At 37.0% G+C, this 20,997-nt stretch overlaps 1 protein-coding gene across 2 annotated transcripts in view; it reads left to right on the forward strand.

The window, feature by feature from the left end:
* Window positions 1-20,997, forward strand: part of Angpt1 (angiopoietin 1) — a 289,964-nt gene that overhangs the window by 150,669 nt on the left and 118,298 nt on the right. For both annotated transcript variants that reach the window (XM_008851510.3, XM_017802808.2), the window contains exon 2: window positions 13,437-13,592. In XM_008851510.3, coding sequence (XP_008849732.1) covers window positions 13,437-13,592 — 156 coding nt within the window. The remainder of the gene's footprint in view (window positions 1-13,436; window positions 13,593-20,997) is intronic.

A 20,997-nucleotide genomic window follows, 5' to 3' on the forward strand; every position in this document is an offset into this window, starting at 1 on the left:
ATGAAAAAATATTTCATTTTAGCAGTTTCAGTTTAAAAATAGCTCATGTGCCTTAATTTAGTAAACAAATAAGCACTATTTCTAAATGAACAATGGATATTTTGAGGACTATTGATTGGATTTTGTTGGTAAATTTAAAAATCAAATTACTAGAGTTTCTTCTTTAAGAATGGTTTACCTAATCATTTAAGCACTTAAATTGGGCATTGGAATAAGTGCTTATTTGACATTTATGCTTATTTGAAGGGGTGATGTGTTATGAACAGGACAACACTAATCTATGTGTGTACAGCTGATGGTATCTCTGTTCTGGATGAGTAAAAGAGAAAGCACTGGCGTTTTTCAGTAAGGATAATTAATGCAGCTAAAATAGCATCGAACTATGCTAGTAAGGAAAAGATAAGTCAGATCGTATTATACAGTAGTTACACTGCATATTTATACTGGGTTTATTAAGGCCCCAGAGGTCCCACTATATCTTAATTTATTCTTTCAGCATGAAGCAGTGAAGGGTATGTTTCATTGTTTGCAGAAAGGGAGAGCACATATAATGATTTTTTTTTGTTCTGTTAGAAACCGATTATTACCTATTAACTGTCTTTATTTCTTGCCCCCAGTTGGTGACAATTCAGATGTCTGTAAAATCCTTGCTACTTAGCAAGATTATGTTTCTAAAACCAAAAATGAACAAAAATAGACTTGACCAACTGCAGAGACGTGGGCGTTGTAAGGGCTCTCTAGATTTGTGCTGGAACCCTGACTCCACCTCTTGAGCCCTATGGCTCTGATCACAGCACTTAGCTTCTATCATTTGGTTATTTGGTGATAACCGTCATACCTTTCCCAAAGAATGGCAGTAAAAGAGAATTACAGGCAGTATCTAAAGACCTTAGCTCATCTGCTGAATCCCCTTTAGTGGGGATCATCTTAGTGTTTTCTACTGTTTGACTCTAGATCCTATGAAGTAAGAGAATCAGAGTGGGAGGACTTGGAGGGCAACACTGGAGGACTCCCTGCACCAGTGGGGCTGTCTATGGATGGCAGCAGTGTTTTCCAGATTGCTTGTTCCAGGAACTACCCAAGGCTGCAGGCTGATTAGTACTCTGCAAAATGAGTGCAGGCCAAGCACATTTTATTCTTTCTTTCATTTTTTTTCCTTTGGATGTAAAAAATATATCCTTGTTTACACAAAGAAAGTGGAAAAATAGCCTTTTCAAGAGGAAAGCATAATTTATCCGTACTTCCATCAACAAAAGCCAGGTACTATTCACAACTCTGTTTCTTTTCTTTCTCCACATCATACAATTGCACATCTGAATTTGCTCACCAAATTGAGAACCTACCAAATGTATCAAATTATATACTGCTTATTATGTTGAATAAAAAGGGGACTTTCTTTAAGCCATGAAAAGCTAAAAGTTTTTAGCTACTTTGTGCCCTAAAATCTACACTCCATAGACTTCTCACTAGAAGGCTGCCTAAGAAATTCAGAAGGCTGCCTTTATAATTGTGGTCATGTTTATTTTAAACCCTTATATAGTAATTTATGTTCATGAAGGACTATAGTATCAATTTTTGGTTCTGGTAACTTGTTTCTTTTTTCTTCTCAACCCCTGATTGCTCTTTCTCTGGGAAATAGCTATTTGCTAAAAATAAAAAATATTCATTCAGATTCTTGAGATATAGTCTTTAAATGGAGGAAGATTCATCACACAGCTTTCTTTCAGTTCCTTAGAGAAGAAATCCTGGGGGTTTTGCAAGCATCTGAGAAATAATTTTTTCCTTCTTACATCTGCGCTAGAACTTAAGATATGAGGAATCTGAAGAGTTTTGTGCTTCTCTCCAGAGTGGGTCAGGCCTTGGGCTACAAGTATATTTTATTAGCAGTTAGAATTACTAAACCTGACTCATTCACTTAATTCATAATAAAATTATATAGATAATATGTTTAATATGTCTCAAATAATAAGGTTAGTTAAAAATAAAACATTTGAAGAAACCACACAATAAGCCATATAAGAAATATGACTTTTAAAAAATCCTATAAATATATGAGACAGTATGGTGTATTGTTTGGGGTGTGTATCTGTGTAGTAAAAAGCCCACATAAACTTAAAAATAAGGATGAATTATGCATGAGGGGCAGGAGGTATTCTGGTTATCCATGCAGTATTTTCTTTCTTATTAAAAAATAAAATATATAAAGAAAAGTGAGTCATCTGCTAAGCATGTGTTGTAGTGTCACAGAAAGTATTAGCAATATTAGATGAGTTAAAAATATTTCTAAGAGTTCAAGATTCAGATATTCCAATAAATTAGAACAATATTCCTTCAGTTAGATAAAAATACAAGTTTTTACAGTTTGTCAAGAATAGAAAGTAAACTAGGAGGATGTCTGTAGGTGATCTACCGCTCCCAATATTAGACTGATGAGTCTTTAAACTGTTTTGCAAAAGGAACTCTGGAAATCCATGGAATAACAGGAGCAGAGACTTTGACTTGCTGTGCTTGGTTCGTTCTCTCATGGTGTAGTTCATGCTTGGTGTAGTTCATCACAATGGCAGTTTGAGCTTCTACTGTACAGAACATGAGTAAACAATCATCACCAGTGCACCAGTGGTCTGTTTAAAAATAAACAATGCCAAAGACTTGTAGTCCTTTGATCAAACTGAGCAAAAATGGGCATTTTATTCCATTTATAAGATGTCAGCAATTGTTACCCTATTTGGGGTTTTAAACGACTATTTCCATCCTGTTCTACTGATGGTAATTTAAATAAGAACTACTTCAAAATATTATTAAAGAAAAACTCTTTGGACCTTACAACACTGTGCTTTGGAATGTTTTTTTCTGTAACAGCATTGATAGTTTTATGTCTATGTAAACTTATTGCATGCTCAGTTGAATAATCACACATTGTAAAAGAAACACATGCAGATACAGACACAGACACTTGTATTTACACCATTTGTTTACCTGCCTAAGCTGAAGAAAGAACACTTTAAAACCTCATAAATTTAAGATATATTATAGAATAGAAAGACAGCAAATAGAGAGTTTTATTTTAAGAAAAGAAGTAGCAAGATTAGAAAGGAAATAACTCACAAGTCAGAGTCGAACAAAAAGATTTTATTGAAATGAAGTTTTATCTTAAGAGCTAATATATGAGATACCAGTCAAGATGATGAAAATTTTCTGCTTACTAGTAATATTTCTGAAAAACCTATAAGAACCCTTAATTAAGGCTTATAAAATTTTGTTATTGAGTATGCTATCATCTGTTGAATGTTTCAATTTCGTGATCTGAGCTAGTGTTTCATTTAATGAAGAATGTCTCCCTTAAAAATTCATCATCTTAAACTATTTATTTGCATTTCTGTCACTTTTCATAGGGGGAAAAAAGTAGTTTGCAGGAGATGTTTATTAGAAGAAGAGACTTTCCTATGGAGAGTCTGTTAAACCCCATGATTCTCTACAACCTATTGTCTGTTTGGGTGGTCTGTTGTTCAAAGTTGGAAACCTTCATTTTTTAAAGTAAACCAGAATGTACTTTGTGTAGCACACAGAAGGTTCAGTTCCATGAACTAGATGAGCAAGAAAATAAAAAGTGCTAAATTAAAGGAAGACATGTTTACAATTTTTTGTTTGAAACAACATCTTTGTTTAGTTTAAAAATGATCAGTTTTATTGTTACGAAAACAGCGTGCACTAAGTTATTTTTTGGGTCTTCCAATTTTCTGTCATCTAAATGTGAACTTGGATTGTAGGAATAAGATTTCTAGGTTGTTAGACAGAACACTGGACCTGCCTCTAACAATTTAACAGACATTATTATAATTAAATTTTATATCAAATACTCCTTGCTCAAAGAAATGAGATGCATTGATTGTTTTCATTGGGTCTTTAACCAAATAAACATCAAAATGAAATGAACAACAAACATTAATGTAGAACCAGACACACATAGGTTGGGAATATGAGAATATATGAATGCAAAAGTACAATTATGCATATGTATGTATATGTATATATTTATGCTTGGTATGCTAAATATCTTCTTGAAACGTTCACATGAATCTCATATAAAGAATTCAGCATCATAACCTTGCCCTCCCTGTGTGGCCTCAGTGACATGCCCTGGCTTCTGACTGATTTATCTCTTGATTTCCAGAGAGGCACATTCCAGGAGATGGTCAGGCAAGTCAGCTTGACTTAGCAAGCACAGCTCCCTGCGTGCGGTCAAAGCCTTCTGGTGACCTTTCTAATTTCCCACACTTCAGGTTTTCCAAGCCCATTTTTAAATATTAAGGATCATTTAAGAAATGTCAGTCCTTCCTTCTTTATTTATTTGGGATTGCCCTTTGAATACTTCCTCGATTCCCTCAGGTATCCTGTTCTGACAGTCAGGAAGGCAAGATCGTCACAGTGGGTCTTCAATACTGAATAGATCACTTTCCTTCGAGCAGCTGCAATCTGCCTATGTTATAAACAGCGTTGATGAGCATAGCTGGGCTTTTTGCTTATTCTTTCACTCTTATGCATGACACAGTGGTTAACACAGTTTGTTTTGCATGTGTTCCTGGATTTCATTTAATTTAAATGATTATTCATAATAACAATGATTAGAAAAAGAAAAGCAAAAAGACAGACAAGATCAGGTTCTACACTCCAGTAAGTCAGGAGATTCATCTTCAGAGATAGGTATTTTGTATCATTTATCCCGGGGTCATTGCTACACAAAAAGGAATTACTAATTACTATTAATATATTCCTTATAGAGCCAAATAGAATAATGGTTGGAGACCACCAGTATTATCATAAATTGACCTTTTCCTGAGTTAATTTATCGATCTAATCAACACTGATGATCCACTATGTGGCAGATGGTGATAGTAAGTGGCACTGAGTTGCTGAGGAACTAGTGGTGTGCTGGAGTAGTGGCCAACACTTTTCTGAAGAAGAGGCCCATGATGCTCTAGATGTACAAAGGAAGATTATCACAGAGAGGATGCCTGAAGGGCATCATAGGAGAAAGGTTGGACTGAGTCTTGAAAAATAGGATTGAGCACAAGAGAACAGAGAGAACAGACCAGAAATTTCAGTTAAGGTCATGCACAAAAACATGTTGCAGAGCGAAACAACATTTGATGATCAACAAATAGCTTGGTAATTTGGTGTCTGTATTGCATAGGTTCCCTGTAGGAAGAGAAAAACAGGTTCCAGATTGTCAAGAATCTTCTCTGCTGGGGATTGGGTCTGGGTCCGCGGGCTGGGCCTGGGACTGGGGGCTGGGCCTGGGGCTGGGGCTGGAGGTGGGCCTGGGGCTGGGGCTGGGGCTGAGGCTGGGGTTGGGGTGGTGGCTCAGTGGGTACAAATGCTTGGTGCATAACATAAGGACCTAGGTTTGAATCCTTAGCTCCCACTTAAAAAGCTAGATGTGGCTACACACATACTTGTAAGTCCAGTGCTGTGAGAAGCAGAGACAGGAGGATTGCTGGGGCTTGGAGGCTCTGTAAGAGACCTTGTCTAAAGGAAATAGGGTAGAGAGTGATGGAGCAGATCACCTGACACCCTCCTTTGGCTTCTGCACACACCCACACAGGCCCATACACCTGAACACACACGTATGTACACAACACATACACAGATAAAAGTTATTAAAGAAATAAACAGAAGTGCTTTTTATACTGATTAAGGGACATGTTTTAAATGGCACATAGTGGAAACCATTGAAAAAGTTTAAGCATGGAAGGAAAAGACCAAGTTTGTGCTTAGCTAGACCCCTCTGCTTATACTGTGGATGATGGATTAGGGAGAGCAAACCTGGAGTCAAGACACTGGTTATGGGGCCATTAACAGATCCAGAAGAAAAACGATGAGCCTGACCTGAGCTGAAGGCTCTGAGGATAAAGGGATAATGTAGGGATAGAGAAAATGGAGAGAAGGACAGATCCAGGCAGCCTTCAAGAGACTGTAGCAAATGGAGAATTGACAAGAGGATTCCCTGTGGCTTGGATAGATGGATAGGTGTAGTGGTGCTTTTCATTGAGAGGGGGAAAAAACAGAATGAAAAGCAGACTATATTAGAAAAAGACAAGGGATATCTTTTGGACAGAATGGTGCCTAGGGATTAAGAGATTCAGATATTCTAGCTCTTTATCTTAAAAACAGATGTGCTTGCCCTAGAGAGTTGATCCAAGGGTTTTCTATTGTGTTCCTGGTGTTATTGCTTTTTTATTCCTAATAAGGTTAAGTAGGACATATATTATTGATATGAACACATAATCTGCATTCCTATTCTCTGTAATAAATTAAAATAATTAAAGTCTTGCAGACCTATACCTTACAAAGGAAGCTTTCAATGAAAGAATATGAGAGGTTCAGGAGAGAGTAGAAATAATCTAATTCAGCTTTTTTATTTCATACGTGAAGCCCAACTTGTTTACATGACTTCCCCAAGTTCACAGACTAAATCAATGCTTGTACTTGGATTAGAATCTAGATATTTTATACCTTCCTTGCTAACTATACATTTCATATGCCATATATACTCCCTTTGAAAATATATAAAGGGAAAAAATAAGCAGACGTCAATGATTTTAAGCTTTCATGACTAGGGTATGTTCTTGGTATGAGAAGCTGAATACAGAGGAGAGGTTCCAGGCTAGTAAAATGTGTTTTGACAGGCCATATCTCTTTTGTTTGTACAAAGGCAAACTTTCATAGGTATTGGTTCAATTCTGGAGAAATGCATATGACTTTGACAACTGTTGATAGCAACAGAAATATGGACTTAGAAGATCCATGACCAGAAAAAAAGTCATTGAAAGATAATCCATTCATCAGGATTCTTCTGGGTTCCCTTGAAAGCTTCTTATGCTTCAGCAGGGTTGTTGCTGCTACCCTTTTGGGGGGTGATATAACAAATATCCACTCATATTTTAAACACCAGTACCTGGGAATATCTCCCCTTTAAGTGGAGATAAGACAAAAAGAAAATGTGGACACTCAGAGGTAGCCTCCATCATCCATCTGCTCTACTGAAATGTACAAATGTCTATTTCTTACTAGGCTCAACCCTGTCTTTGTAGCATCTAGCACGGGCTTAGTCCACAGTACACATTTATCACACAGATGTTTGAATTGTACTGAATTTACAAGGGATCCAATACTCGGATAGAGCTGTTGGGTTTGGTTCCCACTTTTGCTCCTTGCAGAGTGATGTATAAAAAGAATCAAATTAATGAGTTCTCAAGGCTTGACAACTGAGGAGCAGTTGGAAAACATTAATTCTAGAAAGGATAGATTGAGTTCAGAGCATGCGTTGGTTTTTGGAAAAGGGGACTCCAAACCGGGAACCAGCAAAAATAAAGCAAACAAAGGGGCCAGAATTGAATAAGGAAGGTGAGGTGGGCTAACAATTCAGGTGCCAGTACTGACACAGCCTGCAAAACTATCTGATTTTCCCACATCTTGAGAGTGCTCAAGCTGGCATCTGACATTAGCTACCTATGTTATCTTTTTTTCCCTATAATATCTCTAAACATCTGTCATTGTGTCTATAAAGAGAAGCACATGGAGCTCATAATGCCTCAGCTCTTTTATCCTAATGGCCTCAGCTAGGAACATGATTCATGCCATGGATTCAGGACAGTACAGAAACTTACAGTACAGGAACTGTTTCAAATATCACACAAATGAACCTATTGTCTGACAAGACAGTTACACCTCTCCACTTGGTAAAATGAAATTGTGTGTTCAGGTATCTAATAATAGAAATTCCTGAAAATAATGTAGTTGGCCCTAGCCATTTCTTTTTATAAGGCCATAAACCTAGTTCTAGTTGAATTTTCAATATTGTCACTGATTTATGAAACAATGGTATTAGATAAAACCATCAATATTTAAGACATCTTTTGCATTACATTGCTTTCTTATTACTTTTCTATATTTGCCCATTGATTTTGTTTCATGGTTATTTTGCCATAACTGAGTAATACCATACGCACCAGCATTCATAAAGGTCTACTTAATCTACAACATATTTTAAGCTAACATGCCTTTGTCAGTTTTTATAGGGTTTAAGATGGTGTTTTCTTAAGAATTACATGGCGGAATTATATTCTTTGTGCTTTAAGATATGTTCTGGCTTAAGACAACCCTTGAAATGTCTCTTGAAGTGAAATAATAGAGAATGCATTTCACTTACAAAACATGTAATCGCACCCAGATTTTCTTTCTTATGAACATGAATCAGAAGGATTTTGAGAGTCCTGTAATTTAGCTTTCTCAAAACTCTCTCACAATGGAATGAAATGCCTCTTATTCTCTCACAGTCATCAGGCACAAGCAAGCAATTTATGAAGGAACTACAAATGTCTGATAATCTTTAAATATTTTCATTTTAAAACAAAATACTATTAATTGTCATATAGCTAATGGGGTATTTGCTTTTCCACCAACTGTATTATTTCCTAGGATATAATAGCCATCAATCAGTATGCAAATATTTAAATTAAAAATACAAAAATTGTCTTTAAACAAGTATCACCCCAGTATTTCCATAACTTTCATTTTACATATTCCCTTCAAGAATACCACATGCTACATAACTTGCCTGTGATATTGGTAACAGCATGTGGGTTGATTTTACCTTCGTCACAGAACACAATCAGCTGGTCAGTCTGGTTTCCTTCAAAGCAATGTACTTGCTTGGCCACGACTTGTGTGATCCTACGCAATCCACTGCACTTCCCTTAGTCATATTAGTGAAAAGAAGAAAATAATGCAGTCCTTGGGTTGGTGTAAAAATCCAGTGAATTACATATTTTTAAAATCTTGGACATACTAAACCTCAGTAGAGGCTTTGTTGCATTCTCTTTGTTATGTTTTATGGTGGTTTATGAGAAATAGGATGGGAAGAAGATGTTATGAAGATTGTACCAATAGCTGGAAAATTCCCCTTTCCACCTGCTCACAGGGCCCCTCAGCCCACCTCACATGAACTTGACTGTTACTACAGGGGAGCTGAATGAAAGCAATCACCCTCTGATGATGCTTTTTAAAAAAATAAATAGCAAGTAAATGAATCCTCATGAGTTAACTGTTAGTGAAATTAATGAATTATCCAGTCAACCAATCGATCAACATATCAGTAACCACAATTCTGAGGGTAGAGTAACATCAGGAATTGAGTGGAGTTCTTTCTTTGATTTCTATTGAGAAACATAAGGTGTCTGCTGCTTAAACTATTAAATGGAACCAGTTCTCCTTTTGTAGGGTTGATAGGATTAAGTCAGAGAATATGTGTGAAGGCCCAATGTAAACACTAAATCACTTTGCAAACTAACGCTAGTTCCTTGCCTAAAAGTATCACTGTTGGCCATTTCATCCATTATTTCAGATCCAACGTCCTTGTTCTAGTCTGTTCGCCAGTTATTTATAAGACTCTGGAATCAGGCACTGAAAGCTGAATAACATCATTCCAGTGTTTCCACATAACTCATCAGTTCTTGGGGTCACCAACTTCTCAGCTTAAAATCACCTTTCAGATGTTTCTAAAATATTAAGCCTTGATATAGTCATCATTTTCTGCATATATATTTTTAGAGCCTGTAAGGAATACATGAAGACAGTCAAAGTTGTTACAAATCTTTCCTGGATGTGGCTGATCGGGTGCATCAAGATGGATTTCACAGTTATATATCTAGGGGAATGTTTAGAGATAAGATGAAAGCAGGCTTCATATTCATCACACATTGTATATCTGACGTCTACCTCCCCCTCAGCCTTTAAATCAATGGCATCTGTTTCTTGCTATTTAAGTGTGCTATTACTTTTTACATTAAAAAGCAGTTAGTGCTAGACACCACAGCCCTATTTGATTAAAAAATAATTAACTAGAGTTATATTCATGCTGTGCATCATGGCAGTTTAAATGAGGATTTCAATATAGGAAGGAGACTTACTTTATTTCTACAACAGAGCCAGCTTAGCTGGGAGGCTTTTTGTTGTTGTGATGGATGCTGACATGAAACAGTTATTTTTGCTTTGCTGCTCTTAATTTCTACATTGAATAGAAAAGCTCAATACTGCAGAGTGGTCAAGTCTGGCAATAGAATCACAAAGCAGCTGGACCTTTATGCAGCCCCAGGGTGTCTTTCTCATGAAGTCAGGGATGCATCATTGTTTTCATGCCCCATATACTCTGGGAATCAATTCTTATGATACAGCTCTACAAGAAATTTTTATTGTATAATTATCATCAGATAATGTAATGGAGCTCATTGATTGATTAGTGCATTCTTTCTCAGAAGCAGAAGGAAATTTACTTACAAAGTCAAATTATTATTTGAAATTGCTCAGAAGCAGGAAATGTGACATGTTAGTGTAAGTTTGATGGTACTACTCAAAGATTTTTTTCCCATTTTGTGAATAAAATAAGGTTTAACAGAGTATAAATTACAGCATCGCTTTTTTAAGTTTAGTAAGTCATATCTCTATCTATACTTACCTGTCTGTCTGTATACCAGGTAAACTAAACAATATGTTAGCAACACAAATATCTTGCATTCTAGCAACTGTTCCTCATTTTATGACCAACTGTTCACAAATAGTTGTCACACAAGTGGTCCTTCTATGGATGACACTTTGAGCAACATTGGTTCTTTGCCTTAGAATTATGTTGGGACAGTTTTAAAAATATATAATGTCCTATTATTTGCACTTGGAATTTTCTAGAATGTTGTACTTCATATGAATTTAAAAATTCTTCACATGTAGTTTTGGCAAACTCTCAGGGTTTTGCAGGTAAATATAAAGTGTATAGAGTTGCTAAGTAGTGCTAAGCCATATTGGCTAGTGGATAAGAATGTTAATCTATGTAAAAGAAAGTTATTAAAATATAAAAAGTTAAAAAAAAAAGAATGTGGAGTTTGAATGATTGAGTTCTTGCTTATCTGGAGTCAGATAGAGGTTTTAGGGGTTCCCAAGCCTCCAGGGTCTCATCTCTAAAGAAGCAAAGCAAAGGAAGTGTCTGGGAGTTTACTGTTATAAGGTTTTGTCCTATAAATAGAAAGAGTTTACCTAGCTCAGAGTCTGCTGTGTAAAGGCTACTACTGATCAACATTAGCTATAATAGTTCATGTCTTTACAATGGAAACTTACCTGTTATTTTATGGGATATTTATAAAGAGCTCTAAATTTCCTGAACAAAAAAAGACAGACTGCTAATGTTTGCCTGTCAGAGGCTCCTCATGCTAAACATTTATCAAATGCAGTAGTCCAATATTCTTTTGATTATGTTAAAACCATAGATCAATGTGATTGAAGGGAGAAAAAAAAAAAAAAAAAAAAAACCTCTGCTCCTCAGGGGAAATTATTGGATCATGCAACTTACAAGTGAAGTCCAGGGGTCAGTCTGATGAAAAGTGTGCCTGGATTCAGGACTGGAGCTATTTTCCATCTGTATCATATGGCTTCCCAGTCTATTATCTATCTCCCTATCTGACTTTTCCCCCCTAAGGAAAACTAACTTTAAGCTAGCTTTTCTAGAGTGATGCAAAACTCAGCATCACCAGCAGCAGGCATCTATATTACCAGGTTCAGAACCACAGAGGCAGAAGACATTTTTGTCGAAAGTTGTTTGACAAAATTCCAGAACTGAGGCTTAGTGGCCTTCATTACAATACCTTTCCATTTTTCAGCATTTCACATTCCAAAGTAAAAGCAGAACACTCTGGTTTGTCAGGTTCAAACATGAACAGAACACATCCCAGAGGTATGATTAGAGGACTCTACCCAAAACATCTGTTCTTGAAAGAGGCAAAGATAATATCTCAAAAGACAGTAAAGGGATTGTCCTTAGGAACATGGATTCCAAAATGAGAGCTATTGCCTGCTTTGACTCAGCCTCTTGTCCTCGGCTTCTCCCCTAATGTTGAAATAGGGTAATTCAATTGGAATAAAGTCGAAATTTGGCTCAGAAGCCATATATTTTGCTAAAGTAAACTTTTAGATATTTTATGACCTGTTATGCATTTGTAATGAAGGAGGGTTGGCTAATACTGATAAAGATCAAGTTCAGAATTTCTAAACAACAATAGAAGTTTGATTCTATTTTTGCTTATTTGGTAGAGGGTCATATTTGATAAATAGAAATAAGAAATGGATGATGCTAGAAAAAGAACTGCCAAAGTTTCATAGAAAGCACTTTACACTAGACAGAATTTATTGCATGATAATGATACTACTGATTGTAGAATATGGATGTATTATAGTTCACTGAATCAGTAAAAAACCACGTAGCTGCTAATGATTGGGGCTCGGCTTGCTAAGTATGACTTGGCAAAACAACCAAGTGGTTTGAAGTGTTGGTATGAGACTTAAGGACTTCAGTGCTCAAGTCCAAGTCTGGCTGTTTTTGTGGTATGTAGCCTTGGACCTGATGCTTTTGGGATGCCTTTTTCTTATATGTGTAATTAGGTAAGAAAATATAGTCACCAAACAGCAGCGGGGGAGACCTAAGCACTCTGACAAGGAGGTGTCAGTTTCTTCTGCATTTCTCAAGCAAAGCCTATGCTGTCTCGTTCTCCCAGGTGCCTCACAAGCTCCCCCGTAGTAAGACACTTAATAATTCTTGTTGGCCCCTGTGGTACTATTTGTTTTATAACCATCATGTTCTCTGAGATGGTATCATAAAGGAATAAATCCTACCCAAGGCGAGAAGGGAAAATGGTGCTTTATAAGCTGAACTTTCAATGCCTATTTTTGAACTTGCCGAGGAACGTGGAAAATGGTCAAAGCTAGCTCTCTGGATCTGCATGTCATTTCCTACATCATTGCTGAAATGTCAGTTTGTCCTGAAGGCTTTCATCATAGGCACGCACCTGCCGTCCTGCTTCCTGTCTCCTTACTCCAGTGCAACATGCTTTATTTATCATTATGGAAGTGGAAGTGGGATGCTGAACTTTTCTGGGATGAGTACTCAGCATGGTACAATAAAAAGACAGAGAACTGAGATTTACCTTGAAATTGTTTGTTAACTTCCTGCATTCTTACTAGGTAACCTTAAGCTTTATCACTGGACTTTTTCGAATCACTTTCCTCAACTATAAAATAAAATAGAACAAGAAAACTGATGACCCCTTTCATATCTTTGCTGTATTAAATGAGATGTCAACAACAGGAAAGCAGGATCTGAGTGCAGATTTTTATTATGATTGTGATTTTCATCTGTATGTGTCCGTACATTAAGAGTTTGCTAACAGCTGGATTGGTGTGTTTCTGCTTCCATTTCTCAATTCCCTGAAATGCAGAAGATTCCTGCCAGATGGCTGGTCTGCCAGCTGTGCCTTGTTTTGTCATTGTAAATACTGCATGCCCCAACTGGAAGGCTTTGCTTATAATGCAGCATGCCTTGAATTTATCTCTTGCAGCTTGAGAATTACATTGTGGAAAATATGAAGTCGGAGATGGCCCAGATACAGCAGAATGCGGTTCAGAACCACACGGCCACCATGCTTGAGATAGGAACCAGTCTCCTGTCTCAGACTGCAGAGCAGACCCGAAAGCTGACAGATGTTGAGACCCAGGTATGTCCCCAGGGCCAGAGTCCACACACTAAACCAGAAGATTTTTATTATTATTATTATTATTATTATTATTTGATTGATTGATTACATGCATATAGAGGTGGAGGTCAGAGGATAACTTGCAGGAGTTGGTTCTTAATTATTATTATTAATTATTCTCTAGTTACTCCATAAACACAGAGCATATGTCAGCATGAGGTCCGAGGAAACATACATTTTTGTTTATTGGTAATAACAACAATGAGTGTCTGACAAGCTACGCATGGGTTGTTTTTTTTTTTTTTTGTCTTTATGGGGGTTATATATTTAGCTTTGTATGCATTTGCAAAAACAGAGCTGGCAAAGAACCTAATTAGTATTAAGTTGAAATAAATACTGCAGCTACCAACTCTGATATTATTTGCGTCAAGCAAAACAGCCATGTAGGTCCAACTGGTGCCTGTGGTGAGCAATTTGACCTGTCTTGCTATATCTCTAGCAATGCTTTAGCCACAGGCTCACACCCAGTGGTCTTATGTATTTAGTGAAATTAAGGAAAACCCAAGTGCACTGAGCAGGAATGAACATGAGTCAGCATGTGCAGACATATTCAAGTACAAATCAATACAAAGCAAGAATGCTTTTCAATTGTCACTGTCATAAATACACTCTTGAAAATATCATATCCTATCTCTACAATGAGATCACTTAGTACCTGTTAGCTATGGACATTTTAATTCCATTTAGTATTCTGTCTCAGTGTAGCTGATTTCTATTAAGCCTAAAATTTTGCATGGGCAAATATCCAAACACAAAGTGGTGAAACCTAATTACTACTTTATTTAACCTGTCATCACTAACTCCATAGATCATATATTGATATTTAAAGAGAAATCGCAAAGATGACTTCTCTAGGTACAAAGTATACGTATAAAAAACACTTAAAATCTGTAGATCAGGAGATGTAGTGATCTTTCTCACTAACACAACTAATGAATAAAATTTAGGATTCAAACTCTGCTGTCCTCATTTCATTTCTTTTCCATTGATTAGTGTTGCTAATTCTCAACTAAAGAAACAAGAACTTAAATGCTGATTGTATTGGAGGAATAAATCACATAGACTTTGGAAAATACTTTTCTTTGTGTCTCATTATAAAAATAAATATGGAAAATGGGAAGGGGGAACTACATAATATAACTCAATAGAATCATTTATTATCACACAAAGCAAGTATGCTGATTTACATACAGTTGGTTTTCTCTCTCTCTCTCTCTCTGGATCTCCCTATAACCTGTATTCTCTTTGTATACATTAGGAGACTGTGTTTTCTTTTATTTAGATAAAAATGCTTACCATCTGCTACCAAACATTTTCACATGTTCAAACACTGAAACACTGGCTAGTGAGATGGTTCAGTGGGTAAAGGCACAGTCTGCCAAGTCTGATGACTGGAGTTCAATCCCCAGAACCCACATGGTGGAAGGAGAGAACTGTCTCCACCAAGTTATCTTCTGACCTCCACACATATGCTGTGGCACACGCATATGCACAGCCCCCATACACACATGTGCACACACACACACAAACACACACACACAGATTTTTTTATTATTTTTATATTCCTCCAAGACCTTTTTGTTTTTGTTCTCCTCTCTCCTAGCATGAGTTGGAGTTGTGGAGGAAAATTTCCTATGGTTATCGTTTTAATCTTCAAACTGTGAATATTCATGCTATGCAAGGTTTTAAAAGTAACAACTGGTTCTGCATTCCTGTGTCTGGGAGATAGGCCCTTTATAGAAGAGAGTACAGCAAATTCAAAGAATAAAGAAAAAATAAAACTCCGTATGTGGAACAGTGAAAATTTATCATTAAAAGCGAGCTAAATTTTTCTGGATATAGCAAGAACGATTTTAAGACAAATCCTTCAGTGCTAGCAACTAAAGAAGAAAATAATCACTCGAAATCCTTCAGTGCTAGCAACTAAAGAAGAAAATAATCACTCGTTATAATCTCCCTTACAAAGTGAAACTCGTATGTTCTTTTCATTTCCATTTTAACATCTTACAGTTGTTGGCTTTATGTAGCTATGGTGCTCTCAACCTTTCCATGCAAGTGTAGATCCACATGCTGCAACTTTTAACTGTAGGGTCAAGTTACAAAATTAATTCTGAAACCTCAATACATTTATGTACAATTCATTCATAAGAAGAACTTGACAAATAGATAGATCCTTCTGAATGGTCCAAGTCTGACCTCATGATTTTGCCCTGATATTCTCCTAACTTGGCCTCAAACGTCCAAGTTTTGCTTTATCTAAAACTGGCTTCAGGCTCTCAGTTATTTCTGAATCACATGACGATGGCCTCGCTGGCCATTTAAGTGCCCTTGCTCTCCCATGATGATGTTTTAAAGATAAGTAGCTTATTACTTTCTAGTCTTCTGTTGGCCTTCTAGATCTGTGCTTTCACAAGAGATTGGAGGACCATGGCTTTGCTGCAATGCAAACAATATGACCAGAAAAGAATTGCATAGTAAACACATCTAAAAACCCTACTGGCAATGGAGGCAAGAATGGGAAACCAACAGCAAAACCTTCCCTTCCTCCACACTCAGCACAGCACTATTCGCACTGGTATCCATTTCTGCAAGCATCTCTTTCCCTTCAAGTTCTCTCTTCAAGGGTGTATGAAGGAGTTAGTATTAGGAATTACTTAGGTCTCTTTCATATTATATAGTTTTGTTCTCACTTTTTCCTCAGCAAATTTGATATAAGGGGAATTACTGGATCAACAAACTGAACTAAACTGGACCTCTAATGATCTTCTTGTTGCTTTTCTAAACAATCTGACATCTATTGACTCTTTAATAAGTTTTATAAAGTAGATGCTTTTCATTTCTTGTTTAAAGATGAAGAAACCATAATACAGAATGCTGGAAAAATATCCCAATGAAATAATCAGAGAATGTTGAAATAAGAACTTACAATTTGTCATCAAAGTCCACATGCTTGTCATCTCTTTCTGTGGTTCTTCTGTTTCTTTAAGACTTTAATGCAATATAATGTGTCTAAGTAGAGTGCAAGATGGAAACCAGGGCACACAAAATGTCACTCAGACATTAGCAGTACTGACTGTTTCTTATATATCATGAAGAAGCAGCTGCTTCTCTGCTGGTGTTAATGGCAGGCCCACCTACTCACTCCATTTTCCCATGTGCTCTAGACATCACCATATGTTTCCTCAGCCCTGTCTTGACACCTATCAGCCACGTTAACTATAGGAAAGTTCTTTAGACATGCTCCCTATTCTTTCTCCAGTCTCCAATAATTTCTAGCACTGGAGTATTAGAAATGGCATTTAATCAAATTTGAACTGATCTTTTAAAAATATTTCCACCATGCAAAATGTTCTAATAGGTGCTATGTAGAGTACAATAATGCCCACAACAGTCTTTATGTCCAGTGAGTTTGTGATAAAACATTTCTTGATCATTTCTCTTTTCATTTTCTGTCAAACTAATTAGCTATAGAAGCTTTCCTAGCTTCCATCAAAACATACCTTTCTAATCTACTGTGGGAAGTACAATTGCCCAGTTTCCCAGGCTGATGTGCTGTAAAACCCATCAGGTATTAGTACAGAGACCACAGTACTCAGCAGCCACTTCTGGGCAATGTTTCACTGTGGCAGGGTACTTAGTTTGTTCCCAGGAGCCATGGAACTGTGCTGACACAGGGCTTTGCCTAAGTGTACCCCATTGCTTTGCTGAAAGTAATTACAGCTGTCTTGAGACTGAGATTTCTGTCCAACACTACTTCCTTTCTTTGTCTTCTTCACTGAGGTGAAAATTGCACCCTAATCTAAAGGCTCTCTGCCTCTTTTCATGTCTTCATAGACATGTCCCCTAGTACATTTCCTCCATATCTAATCCCGTTTTATCCTTTGCTCCTCAGAGATCACAAACAATCACATCTGTTGTTTGGACTACAGCAACAGTTAGAAATTTCAAGCAGTTCATAAATAGTTTGTTGAATGAGAATGAATTTCTAGGCAATCACAAATTTCTTCTTATGTCTGTTCTCAAAGGCCAGCTCTCAGAATTGAACTATTGTATCTCCTTAAGTTGATGAGAGAATAGTTGAGTAAACTTTTAACATTGGCTTAGCTGAAATTGTGGTAAAATAGATTAGCCAAGGGGTCTTGCAAGAAGAACACATTGGAGATTAATTTCCATAAGCACTGGTATCAGGCTTGGGAAACTATGACTGACTGCTCAAATTTGACTAAATATCTCTTTCTATAAGTAATGCTCTCTTAAACATAGTCACATTTATCTGTACACATATTGTCTGTGGCTGCTTTTCCTGTTCCACAGTAGAGTGTGTATATGAGAGTTATATCAAAGACCCTATGGCCTGTGTTTTAGTTATTTTCTCATCGCTTTGACAAAACATCTTACAGAAGCAACTTGGAGGAAGAATTTATTTTGGCTCACAGTTTGGAAGGACACAGTTCATCATGGTGAGGAAGGCATGGCACCAGGAGTTGATAGCTGGGACTGCTCACATTTCATTGGATCAGGAACCAGAGGGAACAGGGCCATTGAGGTCCCATCTTATACCATCACATAAAGATTCTGTAATCTCTCCAAAACAGTGTCACCAGCTGGAAACCGAATGTTCAAATTCATGAGCCTTTGTAGGACATTTCACATCAAACTATAACAGCACACCAAGCTAAGACATTTACTGTCTGGCCCTATACTGTAAAATCTGGGCAGACCTGCACCCGGATATAACCAGTCCATAGTTTCTTTCTCTTTTCCACTGCTCTAACATGAGGATTTAGATCTGGATGTGATACACAACATACTCTCAATAAATACTAGTTAAGTAACTGAATTAATAATATTAATCCCTTAATATATTTGGAGTTTATCCCAATTATTTCAAGACCAAGAGCAATATCTCAAAGGTTGTGTGTTGATTACAATATAAATGCAAAAATAGATGATGGATCAGAATATGACTTTGAAGAAAAGTAACCTACTGCAAAAATATGACTGACAAAGAAATTGTGCCAATCTGTTTTCTCTGTTCTCTGAGGATCATGATAAATCTGAACACTTTCTTGCCTCATCCTGTTTATCTAATTTACATCTGGGAGGAGCAATCAAATGCCATCAGCTGCCCTAGAGTACCTTGTGCTTGTTTGAAAGAAGCCATTTGGTAGATGTGCTTGTTCACCAAGGTAGAGACTTTTGTTAGGCAGAGAAAGCTGTTTGTTCTTATGTACATGAACCTCTGTGACAGAACTCAAGACTTTAAAAACACACAAGATATGTGTTAGTTTCAATGTGTTAGCTGTCTTGAACACGATAAATCAACCCACAATATCCATATTTATTATGTAAGCACTCTCCTTACCAAGTTCTCTAGCTATATGAGATCATTACCTTAAATATATAACACAGGTTTTATATTGTTAGACTATAAATGGAATATATATTCAAGTATAATGATGTTATATGAAAACATGATATATGTTTTAAATATAAAATGCTATATAGTTATCATATAGTATTATTTACATGTTATTTCATGACCTAGATTAACATTTATTCAATAATTTTTCCACATTAATTTTTCAGACATTTTATTCCTCAAGTTTTAATAATCTCACTTAATATAGGAGTATTTTGTTTTTCCCTCCTGAGGTTAAGATTTATAAGCAATAGCCAGACATGGTGCCACACAGCTTTAATCTCAGCACTTGGAAGGTAGAGGCAGGTGGATCTCTGTGAGATCTAGGCCAGCCAGAGCTACATAGTGAAGCTCTCTGTCCCTCTCTCTGTCTCTCTCTCTCTGTCTCTGTCTCTCTCTCTCTCACTCTCTTTCTTTTCTCTCTCTCTCACACACACACAACTAAGGCAGTTGTTTGGTAATTTCTCATATTCTGTGACTCCCTGAGTATTTATCATGCCCTTTGATGTATTTTTCCATACCCTGCAGTTACCATACCTGTAGTTTCCATACCTTGGAAGTTACTATATCTAAAGGATTTATTAGGCTGAGATGAGCATCAGGATGACTTTACAGAATTATTGGTCACGCCTCATGGCCACTCATCAGAAGACAGACTTGCAGGATTGCCACACCCTCGGAGTTTGTGAAAGTGATTGGGTGTTGGTGGTCCTATCACTCTATCCCCAATGCTCACTTTCCCTTTTGGTAGTGAACAATCTACAGAGTGATTCGTAATTGCATCACCCAGTACCAATCAAAAAATTATTTCACTGATTCTGCAAGGTAGTGAACTTGTAACTTACATTCCTTATACATCAGCTGTCATTGCAAGATGGCAGATTTATTCCATATTCAAGATTTATTCCGTAAATATCAGTTGCCAAAACATCATATTGTGTTATATTTTAGTTTGAAAAAATAAATCAAAAACATATCTGAGCCTAGAAAGAAGGCTGACTTCAAGGTTAATGTGCTGTTCAAAAAGATTTTTGTGAGTCTTGAATTCTATCTCAATCTCTACCTTTTAGTCAGCATGAATTTTAAGATCAGAGAGACTCTTAAAAGCATTAAAAATGGCTGTCTAAAATATTCTAACTTACTTTCTCTCGAAAAATAGTACTTAAAAGTTTTTTTTTTTTTTTTGATAACACGCCCAGCCTGTCTCCTGGGAGCCCTCTGGGCCTGGTCCTGCCCTCACCTTCCTCTGCTTCCCTGGGCTGCACAACCTGCCAGCCTCTTTCCTGGACACCTGGGCTGACCTTTCAGCTTTCTGATCCCATGCATACAGACCAACCCAGTTCTGCCCTGCAGTCCCCAGGAACTCTTGGGGCATATTCCGGCACCCCCATATCCCTTTGCATTTCTCAGTGGCATGGCCACTGGCTGCTCGAGACCAGCATCTTTCCTGGGCCCTGCTCCCAAGCCAGTCCAACCTCCAAATTCCTGAGGCTAAAATCTTTCCTGGAGGGATAAAGACCTTAGGAGAAAGCCTGAGAGCATCTGATCCTCATCTGACTTGGGCCTATGTGGGAACTCCTGAAGATGAAAGCAATCTGGCCACTCCAATATAAAATCAAAAGAGAGAACCGGAAGTTTGGATAAACCAGCTTTTCATGCCCAAAAAGTAAACCACAAAGACACATAAAGTTCACGAAAAGAAGCAGACCTATACTTCAAGGCTTGAGTCTCATACAAGAATCAGAAACTACAAAAGAAATCCACATGTCAAAATAACAGAGAGAAAATAATAACATGAAAAACCAAAATAACATATCCCCACCAAATACCAATAGTCCTGTAGGAATACAACGAGAACCCCTTATAGATAATGCAGGACATGGAACTCAAAAGAACAATTGTAAACATAAGAAAAGAATTCAGTGAATTTAAAGAACACACAAA

This window comes from Nannospalax galili, unplaced genomic scaffold, assembly GCF_000622305.1.
Source record: "Nannospalax galili isolate Female #2095 unplaced genomic scaffold, S.galili_v1.0 scaffold284, whole genome shotgun sequence".
In the NCBI taxonomy this organism is placed as follows: domain Eukaryota; kingdom Metazoa; phylum Chordata; class Mammalia; order Rodentia; family Spalacidae; genus Nannospalax; species Nannospalax galili.